The 14,154-nt window shown below is 37.5% G+C and overlaps 1 protein-coding gene across 2 annotated transcripts in view; it reads left to right on the top strand.

The window, feature by feature from the left end:
* Positions 1 to 14,154, top strand: part of LOC149552647 (uncharacterized) — a 228,990-nt gene that overhangs the window by 139,456 nt on the left and 75,380 nt on the right. For both annotated transcript variants that reach the window (XM_089788220.1, XM_089788221.1), the window contains exons 10-12: positions 4,717 to 4,893; positions 5,059 to 5,137; positions 5,254 to 5,324. In XM_089788220.1, coding sequence (XP_089644346.1) covers positions 4,717 to 4,893; positions 5,059 to 5,137; positions 5,254 to 5,324 — 327 coding nt within the window. The remainder of the gene's footprint in view (positions 1 to 4,716; positions 4,894 to 5,058; positions 5,138 to 5,253; positions 5,325 to 14,154) is intronic.

Raw genomic sequence — 14,154 nt, 5'->3', positions numbered from 1 at the left:
ATTGGTGGATGACATCATTTACTATAAGAGTCAAATATTTTTAGTGTCAGATTCCAAATTGAAGCAAAAAATCTTGAAAGAGGTACACGACTCACCCTTGGCAGGACACCAGGGCTTCCTCAAAACTTACAGAAGTCTACCGGGGAGGTTTTCATGGAAAGGACTTAAAGGAGACGTTTTGCAGTATGTAAGAGTGTGTAAAGACCCTTGCAAATAAGATCACAAACATTGATATTGCACTATAGAATTTTGTCAAATACTTGGCAAAATAAATCTGATTTGTACTATTGTAGATAAAATACGGAGCAATCAACTTAGTTCAAATAAGGATGTGAAATGTATATACATTTATGGCAGATTTGTACAATAAGCAACTTGTAACAAAATGATTGAAACTATTAAACCTTAGGCAACTTGACACTTATTAAAATCTCAAGAAAATATATAAAAAATCGGAGGAACCTGGATTGCCATATATCGCTAAGTTTTTGCTGGAGTTGATGAAAAATTTTAGATCATTGTAATGCCCAGTAATGGCGACTGTTCCCTGCTAACGATCCTGTTGATGAACTGGACATAATTTCAAACAAGCATGAACAGTCGAATTTTATAATGATCTGCACTTGCCGATAGATATGCTGATACTGGAGGCGGTGATAAGATCCTTGGGAATGTACAGTATGCTGCCCGTGTACAGTGCAATTTGGAACAACTTGAAATTTATTAATTTATTTGCCCGAAACTCTTCCCTTAATGGCTGACGAGACTGGTCCAGTCTGGGTCGGAATGAGCCCTAAATTCGTTCCCCAACTATTCAAGGATAATCAACCAATCTTTGATGCAAATCGAACTGTAACTTGCTCCTAGCCTTGGCCTGAAATTCACTTATAAATCCTCGCCAAAAATTTAATATTGACACTTGAAATTTATGAGAAACCCTTGGTATTCAGTCCTGCGATTTTTTTGTAATTTTTTAGACTCCAAACAAGTGACGAAAATGGTTCAGAAAGAGGCGCTGGTGTTGAAGGGAAACATTGAAACTGTTATAAAAGAAAACGCTGCTCCCTTGAGGATTTTCGAATGGAAATGGAGCTCTTAGTTGCAGAATTCGAACTTCATAAATCTGCTATGAACCTTGCACAAAATGCCTCCCTGGATGTTGAATAAAATCTTCCTCAAAAATCAATTCTCAGATTTATCCATCATGAAATGGCTAAATACCATCTCCAATGAGCAACCCTTCAGAAGATATCTCACTTCCTCAGTTATGCAGATCCAAGGGAGTTTTTGTTCCCAAAGACCTAATGGAAATTTGCAGACCAAAGACCACAAATTGTTCCAATATTAATAGAGGTTGAATACACAAAATCGCTTATCCAAATGGGTGCCTCCAGCCCTCAATTTATTAACTTTTCTAAGAAGTCACTAGAAACTTCTAGAAACATCTTTTATAAAACCTTATTATAATGCACTTTATTATAAAATAACTTTATAAAATAAAAGTGCCATCTCAACTCAAAATTAGAATATGTAGGCCCCAACTCAACTGGACGTAGGCTCAACTATGCCTCTCCAAAAGCAATATGCAACCAACTGATCAACAAGATGAAACTCAACTGGACGTAGGCTCAACTATGCCTCTCCAAAAGCAATATACAACCAATTGATCAACAAGATGACTCTCTCTCCAAAATCATTTGCCTACGAGAGTCAATGATAGGCAAATCTACTATGGAAATCATGTCGCTAAAAAGGGGACATGACAGAGTGTGCGGTCTGCCAGTAGAACAAATTCGAATATACTCTATCTGTCGGGTTACTGCAACCTCTGCCAATTCCAAAACATAAGTGGGGAAGTATCTCGATGGATTTCATAACGGGTCTTCCCAAGGTGAATGGAAAGGATTGTATTTTCATGGTGGTTGGGAGATTGAATAAGTACGCACATTTCTTCGCCATCCCCTAAGATTTTTAGGCCGCACAAGTTGCCGATCTGTTTTTTATAGAAGTCTTTCGTCTGCACGGGTTACCTCGAAACATTGTCAGTGATTGGGATGGGCGATTCATTAGTATCTTCTGGACATAACTGTTTCGATTGGTAGGGACAAAATTGTCACCAAGTACTACTTACCGCCCTCAGACAGATAGACAAATAGAGATTGTGAACAAGTGGCTCGAACGTTACCTTCGAAACTATGTTTTAGCACAACGAGCGTGGGTCAAGTGGATACACCTAGGAGATTATTGTTACAATACCATGTATCACATGTCCATCGGGATGACACCATTCAAAGCTCTGTACGGGTATGAACCCCTCTCCTTCATCGACACAGTGCTGGGAGACAGTCGCACACCAAGGGTGAGGGACTGGCTTCAGGAGGGACAAGACATCCTACGATGCCTGTAGGAAAACTTACAATGGGCACAGAATCAACAAAATATTTACACCGACAGACAAAAAATGGAGAGGAGTTTCAAAGTAGGATCCCTAGTTTATCTCAGGCTCTAGCCATATCGACAATCCTCATTAAAGGAAAAGGAAAAAGAAAAATTGAAGCCATGATTTTATGGCCCCTGTCGTGTAGTTCGTCGCATTGGTGAAGTCACCTACGAGCTGGAACTTCCGGAGGGAAGCTGTACTCATAACGTCTTTCATGTGTCATGCTTGAAGAAGGCCATAGGGAAGAATGTCACAGTAACCACAGACCTTCCGCCACTCAATCAAGAAGAAAAGCTCATTTTGGAACTAGCCGAGATCATCAAAGTACGTGAGAAGGCTCTATGGAACCGCACAGTGAAGGAATATTTGGTGCGTTGGAAATACTTGCCATTGGATGACACGACGTGGGAGGGCGAGCACATTCGCTAGCACTCGGCATTGCATTTGCTTGAGGACAAGCAAAATTTGTGACGGGAGGATTGTAATATTTCCATCATAAAATAAATCATGAATCAAACTATTGTTAATGGGCCGATTGATTTAATATATCTCAGACCCAATTTTGTTTTGTTTTCGTAGTTTGTGTCACCGTCGGCCATCTTTGCACACCCTCGAAAAGTTATCCCTGACGGGTATTTAAGCACGGCTTGTAGGTAGTCATTAGGCATGCAATTTGGATTATTTTCTTTATATTGCGAATTCCAGTTGGGATTCTCTGTAGTTCACCATTTCGGAAGTGAAAGATCTTCCGTACATGGCTAGTCGCCTGTAATACTTCACTCGGATCTGGCAAATCGGCGCACCATCTTTTCACAAATCTAATTGAAGGGTTTTGTGTTCTAATCTCCATTTTGATTCTATCTTATGAATTTGGGTCTCTGTGTTATTGTATGTTTGAGTAGTACTCCTCTATCCGTACAACTCTTCCGATAGAAAGTGCCTCTCTCCGTGTGTCTACATTACCCTGTACAACCAACGTCCCAACTCCCTCATACCATCACTGTACGGCCATTGGGCCTTCCCCTTCCTACTACTGTACAACCAACATTGGTTACCCCACCATACAGTTGCTTACTCCACACTGTATGACCAATTGTACGACTGATTGCTGGTTATCATAACTTGTCCGACACTTATAGTCCTCACACCATATGGCCAACTTAGTCACCATACAGCCTAAGCAGCTCACCACACGTCATTCTCCCACCCTCACCAAACGACCAACCTATAGCCTAACACCATACCATATGGCCTCCCATCTTGCCCATACCTTGGTCAATTCACCTAGCCGTACTGCCCTCTTGAACACTATACTTGCTCCATTGAACTGACACTGAGCGTGAGAGAGGATTGTCTGAAAGTAGTTGTAGGAACGGAACATTACAACTATAGTTTTGATGCCTTATATGCAATTAATATATTAGATCAAATCACTCCATTTTTTAGAGCAGAAGGAGATCTATAAAGCTTTTATGAAGTAGCGATGATACATTAAATGATGGATGGTGACAGGGAATTATCAATAGAATCTTTTCTATTTTATTATTATATTGGGACCACGAGATATAATAAAGGGCCTTATTTATTTATTAAATTTGTTGGTGGTTTGCAATTACATGGTTTTCTGTATGACTTCTTTTCTGTTTATTCTTTCATGCTCCCTGATTAACTAAATGTATCTTGTTAGCTTACTGAATACTATATCATTGTGTTTGGAATTGTAACATTTCCCTCTCTATTCTCTAGTTTCCTGGGCTTGTTTCTGAAGCATTATTTCCTTTCAAACTTTTGTGTCAATTTTGTCCCAAGTAAAGTTGCATTTTGACTTTTATATATTTTCTCATGAGTATAATTGGTTCCTTCGTTACTAGCCGTTAGAGAAAGGACAATAACAATCTCAAACTTATGACATAAATTCCCCCTTCCCATGGTGCATGCCAGTAGCAATAATTACCACATAGGTGGGCATATCTTACTATTGGTTTCTTGTACTATTATGATGTTACAAGTCGTCAGGGCTCAAAGTTCCTGTAATATGTTTGTGAAACTTCATTTCTGATGTTTAGAAGTATCTATATTGATTGGTTGACATTTTCAAGACATACATTCAACCGTAAACTTATCAAAATGATAATATATTATGCTTGTTACAAGTGATACTCCGAGTCTAATATGAGTTTGCAAGCTTATCACCTTTACAGATTCAAGTATGTAGCAAATAATTGAAGGTTTATTATTATTTTTTGCAGTATGAAACTTACCTTTCATATTTTCAGGGGGACAAAAATATTATTAAATTTGAGGGGGACCACAACTCTCCACGACCACAGTTCTACTATGACTCAATAACCATTTTTTTCCACAATGTCTTGCAACCTCCAGATGATTTGGTTGAAAAACATGCTTCAGAATCCCTGTATGAATATATTGATGGATCTGAAGATTTGGATGAGGTACCTGGCAGCTTTCCTAGGACTAGGAGTACATATATTTTCTTCTATTTCAGTAGCTGTTTTTGAAAAACATTTAAAGTGATATAAATTGTTAGGATTTTATTTCATAACCTTGACTTATATTCTGTTAGGTTTCTAAGCTTGTACATAATTTCTGATATTCAGAGTGTGTGGCATGACATTGTAAATGCTCAAGGATTTATCCCAAATTCCATTGATTCTATGCATCAGCCGCATAGCCCTGGTATTCGTTCAACACAATGGTTTTCATGTTTGTATTGCATTCTTTGCTAGTGTGTTTTGTCATTTTGTTTACTCCTTTGGTTGCTTACTTCGCAATTGGTCTGTTTTGAATTTTAGAATTCAATGCAAACTCTACTGAAGATGCCATTAATCACTCTCGTGCTAGATGGCAAATGAGTAGAACTGAGGTGAGTTTTACTTTGATCTTTCATTAAAACATATCCACACACCTTGTTTGTAGAACAAAGAAAATTTACCTGATAGATCTAATTGAATCCATCTTCATACAAACACTAAGAGCAAAATCTTAATCAAGAGTGCTTAACATGGCTTTCCAATATGATGTTTGCTTTGGTATCTGTGGAATTTTCAAAGTTTTGAAAACCCAACTGTGCTTCCAGTTACTGTCAATTCACCAGTTATTCATGTGATTTTAATTATGCCTATCATTGTAGATTTCTTTTCCCTAAGAGAATATCTTGTGTGGACAGGAGCAAAATCCTTGAATGGCATTAATTAGTTTATATACTGGTCATTAGTCATAAGATATATTACAGCATATAGTGACGAGTCTCTGGCATTATCATTTCTCTAATTACCCATAAGTTTTCTGCACTTGTATCTTGTTTAATGCATTCATTGGACTTATGATCTTTTTGTAAGAACTTCGATATTATAAGGCTTAGTGTATAGAACGTCCTAAGAATATCTTTCCAATGGAATTTTGTTGGCAGAAAAGTAGCAGAGCAGCCTAGGTTGAAGGGAAACCTACCACACTCCACCACAAAGAGGTTTCAAAGATCAAGAACCAAAAGACATCATCATAGGATAGATATGATGGGTCATATCCCCTCGACTAGATATTTGTATAGAAAAGGCAGAATGTGATTGTATGTGTAAGAATATGAACAAGCACATAGAGAAGATAGAAGGGATAAATTTATATATTACAATTGGAGATGTAAGGATAAAACAGATGTACTTGATTGATCTTGAAAATAAGAATCTACTAGGATTCCATATATGTTATATGCTTTTATCTTCAGTCAGATAAATCATAGTTTGTCCAGATTTACTCCTTGCTCGCTTTGACTGATCATTGGAGATTCTTGCACATGGTTGTTCGAGAATCTTCTTGGTGACTCTTGGAACATATGTGGACCTATATCTGTGATAGCGACTTCTTATGTGTCTGTGGTCCTGACCGTTGATCCTATCGTCGGGATTCAACCTGTGAGCTGTAACATGTTTCCTAATCACAAGGAAGTGTGAATCTTCTTGGCCAACCTGTGAGTCGATGGTACGAACCATTGCACCGAAACCTTGAGGTACTAGTGAAGGCTGCTCACTAGGATCATAACATCCCACCACGCTTCGTAGTCCAGACTCTGGGCTGGATGTGCGCCCATATGGTGGGCCCTCCCTTGGCCGTATGAGCCCCAGACGAACACTGCAATGCCGGCATTGCCATCCGCTCTAAGACTCGAGCCTGGTTGGAGGCTTTGATACCACACGGTACGAACCATTGCACCAAAACCCCGAGGTGCTAGTTAAGGCTGCCCACTAGGATCATAACAGTCGAAGTGAATAAATTTGTAATACCTTGGTGTATCTAGAAAAGGGAGTAAGAAGGATAGTAGAGGAACTTAGTAGGAAGATCTTGAGATCAAGCTCAAAGGTGCATAGTGACCGCTTATTGAAAATGTACCTATTGTAAGGCTGCAACAAGGCGCATAGTGACCGCTTATTGAAAATGTACCTATTGTAAGGCTGCAACTGGGTAGGCCTTGTTGCCCGACATATTCTAAGCTACCTGTCATTGAATCTGAAAGTAATCAATTGAATTCTATCATTTCTTTCTTCATTTGTTTTATTGCTTCTTTGTGTTACCCTTGCTGCATGGTTGGACATCTCCGTTGGGGGTTCTCCACCTAGATCTACATCAAGTGGTATCAGAGCGAAGTTTTATGTTTCTCGTGGAAGTAGATTTGATTGGGATCGTACGAAAACCTAGTAATTTGGTTGTAGGGTGGTAGATCTCTATTCGACCTATAACTTGCAGAGTTTGTGATCTTGTAGAGCCCTAGTTGATTGGTTATAGGGGTGTAAACTTGTGGTTGAACTATGACTTATAGAGGGTTGTAAAGATGGTTCATAAAAGAGGTAATGCAGATCTTGCAGTCATGGATATGTTGACGCAGATTGCAGTGAGATTTGAAGCTGTTGAGACAACCCAAAGAAGAGGAAGACCTATTGAGGATGCTAGTGGCGATGAAGCTGAGGAAGTAGAAGAATGAGTACTTGATCTCCAACAAGGTGATAAAAGATTCTTGACAGCCTTGAGAAGAATGAATGCAGAGCCACATATAGTCCTTGTATGTATGATGGTAAGCTTGATATTGATGACTTGTTAGATTGGATCTCTAAAATGGAAAAGTACTTTGAGTATGAGAATAAATCGGCTGACAAGAACGTGAAGATTGAGAGTACCAAGATGAAGGGACACACATCTCTTTGGTTGGAACATTTGCAAACTTATAGCCAAAGAAGAGGAAAAGAAAATATTAAGACTTGGGTGAAGATGATTGGCAAGTTGAAGGGTAAACTCCTTCAAGTGAATATCAAGTTAACTTGTTGAAGAAAATACAAAACTAGAGGCTAACGGATATGACTGTGAAGGACTATGCAAAGGAATTCTACAAGTTGGATATAAGATCTGGACACATTGATGATGAAGTGTAAAAGATTGCTAGGTACTTGAATGAATTAATGTAGAATAATTATTAATGCACAATATACAGAACAATATAACATGGATTCAATAGTACCATTAAAACATTCATTACCAAAATACCCATTGGTGAGGAAATATTATTACCTAGTTGATTAGCACCACATGAGTCCAACATCCATATCCTAAAGTTCTTATATAATAGTCAGTTGGTTGGGAAAACCTATAGACACATCCCCTCGTTTCCTAACCACCCATCCAACAAGAAAAACTAATGCTTAGTTACAACCTTACTTTATCACTGTGATGGCCCTGTTTTTGGCAGGTGTACGCAGTTGATGGAGTTAGCTCATCATAGCAACCCTCGTGAGCTAATTGGGTGTTTTGGGGGTCTTAGTTGTGAACTTACTATTTTTAGTAAGTCTATTATTGGCAATTGCTATATTTGGTAGTGCAGTGAGTGGCTTCAGCAGTTGATCATCACCTGCAGTTAATAAAGTGAATTATTACATGAATACTTATTTATTTATTAATGATTGAGTTGCATTATTATAATAATGTTTATGTTATTATAATAATGACATTAAGAGATATATCTAAAAACTCATGTTGAAAAGTTTCTAGTGTTGAGTTACTTTGGGAAACTTCCACAATTTTTGAGGTGGATTAATTTAGGAAACTTTTTCTTTTGTTGCCTTTTTGGCTTTTTCTCGAGTTCTGAATTGTAAGCCCTTGCTGAAGTATAAGGGTTTTTGATGTTTTTGAAGATTGTTTGAAGTCACTGCTGAGGTATAGTGGTTTCATTGGTTAAATCTCCTATCTATGATTATCTGTGTCTGGGAAATTGGAATTATATTTTTGAGGAATTGTCTTGCAATTTTGCTGCTAAGATAAAGAAAATTGCCTTGCTTCTCTATTGTTCTTGTTTGTATTTGAGAAGTTTATGGGAGTTGGAGTCATCTTGAATAATATATTTTATTTTGCTCATATCGACTGGCTGAGGGTTTGAAGACTATTGTGGCTTGGAGGTTTTGTTGATAATACCTGAAGTGTGAAGAGTAATGCTATCTTGCTGAGAATTCACGTGGGATTCGAATTGATATTGAGAAGTTTGCACTTTTCTTAATACCACTAGTGAAGGTTATAACATAGGCTGAACATACTAAAGAGTCTAGCTCTGGCCCAACCCTACGGCTGAATTGGACGACTGTAAGAGGCTAGCGTGGCATATGCTGGGACCTGTGTATCACTGTAGCAGCCAACTTTGAGGTTATTGAGAGGTCACGTCCGTGCCCACTCCCTTGCACACTGTTTTCCATACAACATTCATCTTTGTCGTGGACGTCCAAACGATAACCGTCACCAACAGTTGGGGTTTGACGTTGTGGAGCCAAGGTATGGACAATTGGAGATTAATTGGGTGACACGGCTTGGCAAATTGAACTGCAAATCAGGTGCCACTTTCATAATATGTAATTTAGATTGATGGTTTCAGTAATAAAGAGTTAAGAGAAATAATCCAGTCATAGTCAGATTTTTATTTCTCATTTCAAACAACTTCTTGAAATTGTTGATACTTATCACAAGGCATAAATACAAAGAATATAAAATAGAATCAGAGAACATTCAAATATTGCAAGACAACAAATTGTGCATTGATATTCAAATTGGGAGCTAGTATAGGTCTTTACAATCACCTACTACATCTATCCACCCCCAAAAAAATAAGAGTCGTCTGGACAACAACACAAAAATAGAAATCAAGCTTTCGCAAGAGGGTTGGAAGACATCCCTAGGCTAGAAGCTCCATAGAGGCGTAACAGTTCCTTTTTAGCAGCCTTCGGTTTGGCACGTACCCCTTATAAAACACACAATGCATCCATCTTGGCTTTTGCTATTTGGAATTGCGCTTCTCGGGCAGCCTTCTCGAACTTCCATGTCTCTTCCAAGGCAGCGTTCTCGGCTTTTCATTTCTCCTCCATCGCTGCTCTCTCAACATTCCATCATTTTATTAAAGTAGCTTTCTTTGCCTTCCATTCTCGACCCAATTGTTCTGCGCATTCCTTTTGTTGATGAAGACCCAAATATGTCCTTGTAAATGCTTCTTCCGTGTCTGCAAGTGCTTGAATGAGAGGTGGTTGCTCCTTTGCGGAAGGTATGGTATATTGGAGTGTCCATTAGGTAGTTATGGCTTCCTGCGTGTATCCACCCTGCTGAAGCAATTTCTTGTTTGTATATCCTTCTACATAAGGGCTGCCAAGGATTCTGCTACTTTAACTATAGCCTCCATATTCTGAGTGTTCGCCTCATGTATAATTTATGTGGTGGTGTAATGTCCTCGCTTTCCGATTAGGTTTGAATGCTGTACCGTGCAACCATTTGTCAGTACAACATCAAAAATTGTATGTAAAACATATTAGCAATATTGGATTTAAGTAAATACTAATCTAAATACTACCCAAGCTACCCTTCCTAATCTCTTGGAAGAGGTCTTTCTCAAACCACCTAACCCTCTGAGGAGAACTATATCTTGATTAGATGATTATTATTAAAAGAGCATCTTCCTTAGGTCTCTTTGGGATCTCTGGGAATATATCTTGGTAGAGATCCCACCGCAACCAAGCCTCTGATCTCTGACATATGCATATGTTTGACCATTATAATATATATTGCCTCTAAGAGATTCTCTGTAAATCTCCCTCTAGATTCTAGTCAGGAATCTTGACATTCACAAGGAATGCCCTCTAATATTTGTGAGTTCTCTTAAGAGAATCACGACATCCTTATTGAATGCCCTCTACCAAGATCTACTTGATCTCTATAGAAGTTATAAAACTCTTCTCTGATTTATTGATTATTAATCCTTGATTAGTAGTCTCTCTATATAATTCCTATTCCTTCTCATGTAAATATCAAAGGATACATTCCACTAGTAAATTTTCAACTCTATTGTCTTCTCCATATCATTGCTTTATTCTCTGTATCCTCTTATAAAATAACTCTGCAATAGTAGTTGTTGGGTTCATGCCACTACTAAACACTCAATGATTGAGACCTTTCTCATTTACTTTAGTTTCTATTTTTGAGTTTTGTATATTTATACTCCCCTCGATGTATCATTTTCTCTGAATTGTTATCCTTCAATGCATTTTTGTCTTCCTTTATCCTCAATTATATTTGTTGTTCATTTCCTCGTATAGCCCTGACAATTCTGGATTACCTTTTCTATTCTCTCATCAATTTGTAGATTTGATTTCTTCTAAATTTTATCACTCCTTGGTATCAAAGACCTTGACTATATCTGAGTTGCTTCCTTCCTTCTGTATTGCTTTATTATTTTCATGTTTGTCTATATCTTAATCTTTATAGAATAGATCGTATGCCTATGATTTCTTCTTAATCCCTTCCAAAACTTCTGTCACTCTTGATAAGACTACATTCACTCCAAGGCTATATTGTTCATGGTTCTATATTGATGATGCATATGTCCTTAGTATTCATATCATTGATTCTAATCAAATCATGGATTCGATAGGATTTCTTCTTGTTCGGTTATTGTGTCGGTTATCCCTACATTCCTGTTAATTATCAATGCCCCTGCTGAAGGTAGTTATACCATGCATACTTTGTACTGATTCTTAATTCTCCTAAATGGACATTGAAATGTTCTTTGTTGGATTTGATAAGAATTATTGGTTTTGAACTAATAGGAATTTCGTCAAATAGTTGTCAAGCAAGCAAGGTTCTTAAGCAATTACCACAGAGTTACCACCCTACTGTTTATCAGCATACAGTTGTGAACTAATAATATGAATCAGTGAAACCTAGACTCCTAATGAGTACAATAACACTTAAAAATCATGACAGTAAATCCAAATTGTATTCCCTATGCTGAAAATAATAAGGTTCTCACTACATATAACAATGCATCAACATACAAAAAATTAAATAGCAGTGTGGTCAAGTTTTGTACAGGCCCGATAATGATATTGAGATGCCCTTGAGGGAACTTGACTGTGCTGTTTTACCGCACCAACATCTATTCTTGGCCACCTTCTGCAGTGAGCCTGTTGCCGTCAGTCCTTGTGGTTTGCTAATGTGACTGCAACTATAACCTCCGCAACCTTCCAGGACCCCCACGTGAGTTTATATATGTATATGCTGGTTGACCAGTGGAAAGAGGTGAGTGTTTTCACTTCATTGACGTGTTACAGATGTCTAGACTACTGTCATTATATTGGTGTTCCCGTAAATCTCCAAACTTCTGTGTGCAGGTAATGATATTACTGCCATCAGTTAACACTTGGCTGGGCTCGTCTGTTCACCACTTTCTCTATGGTGAGTGACTGAACTTATCGTTCCTTACTGCTGGCTCCTGTACTTCGCTACAGTGATATGATACTTAGTAGCAATGTTGGCTGTGAATAACTGAAGATAAGGAAATGTTACTCACACTAGATAGTTTACTTCAGTAATAGACTGAATGGCCTCGCTGCCTATTGTTCCAGCTCAGATCAAATTGATGGCACACTATATGTTATGGCACTCCAGTCTTCCATTAATCATTCAAGACTCAAAAGTCATATTTAACTCTGCAAATCAATGTGAGTTACTAGGTTGGCATCTAGTCTCACTGTTCTTCCATAAGGGTTTCATCCTTAGAAGAATCCGGTCACATTTAAGCAACCATTAGGATTTGTAGAAATATCATATATTCGTTGTGTAAACCCCAATGCAAAAAGCTTCCTTTTATGACCTCAAAGTGTGGGGAGATACAAACAACTTAGCAATGTGGGATAAAAGACTATTTCTTCTTTTAGTTACTTAAGTTAATTTGTCCTAAAGTGTCTTTAAATAATAAAGTACTTTACATTGCAATCCAATAAATTAAAGTGACTAAAACCTTAGGATTTCCCGTTTAAGTCTCCTCAACAGATTCCCAAACTCCTGTGACTGGCTGGCATCCTAAAATATATGTCATTAGCCTATCCAGATGGAAAGATAGACCAACTTGGCGCCATTAAGGCTAGTGCGGAGAAGGGGACATTACAGACATGAACTGCGATATGTGCATGATCGCTCTATAACATTAAATGATATTTCTCCTCCATGCTTTAATGATACCCACAATGTACGATGCACTCTGTATATTGATATGTGATGTTCTTTCCTTAGCGCCAGTTACTTGCAATAAGGTCACTTTGTCTTCTCAGTCCAACTTGGTTCATCCTGAGTAGTGAATGTATTCTCTGCCATTTTTTACTATATCAAGTCAACTACTAATTGGGCACTCATATCCTTTTCTCTATTTGCTAATATGACAGTACTTGAATGTGATTAAGTTTCTGAATATGTCCCTCCTTATCAATTGTTCGCTGTCTAGCCTGTCTCTTCAATGTCGTCCCCTATTTAACTCCTTTAAATGCCCCTTGAGTGTGTGTTCTGCATATTTCATGTATTTCCTGTGGATAGGGTATGCTTAGAATCTGATTACCTGATTTATTTGCTTCTGTTCGGTATCGTATGATAATACTACTTTTTTTTCTTCGTTCCTCCTCTCTTTTTTTCTTCCAATATGACTCCCTTCAAATACATGCGTCAAGATCTGGTTGCGACTCTTGGTGACACTCTTTCAATTTGCTTAATCACTATTATTAAATAATTACATTGTAATGTATTATTTATACTTCAATTATATATATATATATATATATATATATATATATATATATATATATATATATATATATATATTAGCATAGATAAGGTTTTTATCTCTAACTTTTAACATGTTATATATGCATTAAAATAGCTTGATTTGTATGTAATTTTTGGGCCATGACAGTCCAACCCTCCCGAATTTGCTTGTCCTCAAGAAAAAATATATTTTCTCTCTAGTTGAAATGGGAAATTAAATTCAGGGCATTTTTTGTGATGTTAGACCATCTTATAATGATATGCCCATTTGAATTTTTGGACACCCATGTTGCATATTAACTTTTCTCAAATTCATATCTCACTATTATTCAACTATTCTAGGTGTATTAAATAGAATCACCATGGTGTATAGACTTAGCACTATGAAGTATATACATGAAGAAATATGGTATAGATAATCATCCATGAAGACACAAAGCGTGATGTATAATGCTTAGAATGATTCCCTATTTAAGTTTTTCCCTACAGGATGGCAAGATCATGCTCTGATACGACTGTATTTTTGAGTTCTCTATATTTATACTCCCCTCGATGTATCATTTTCTCTGAGATTGTTATCCTTCAATGCA

This window comes from Cupressus sempervirens, chromosome 6 (genome assembly GCF_028749045.1).
Source record: "Cupressus sempervirens isolate cs-2001-9-10 chromosome 6, ASM2874904v1, whole genome shotgun sequence".
Classification (NCBI taxonomy): domain Eukaryota; kingdom Viridiplantae; phylum Streptophyta; class Pinopsida; order Cupressales; family Cupressaceae; genus Cupressus; species Cupressus sempervirens.
This window is presented reverse-complemented; position numbering and strand designations above follow the sequence as displayed.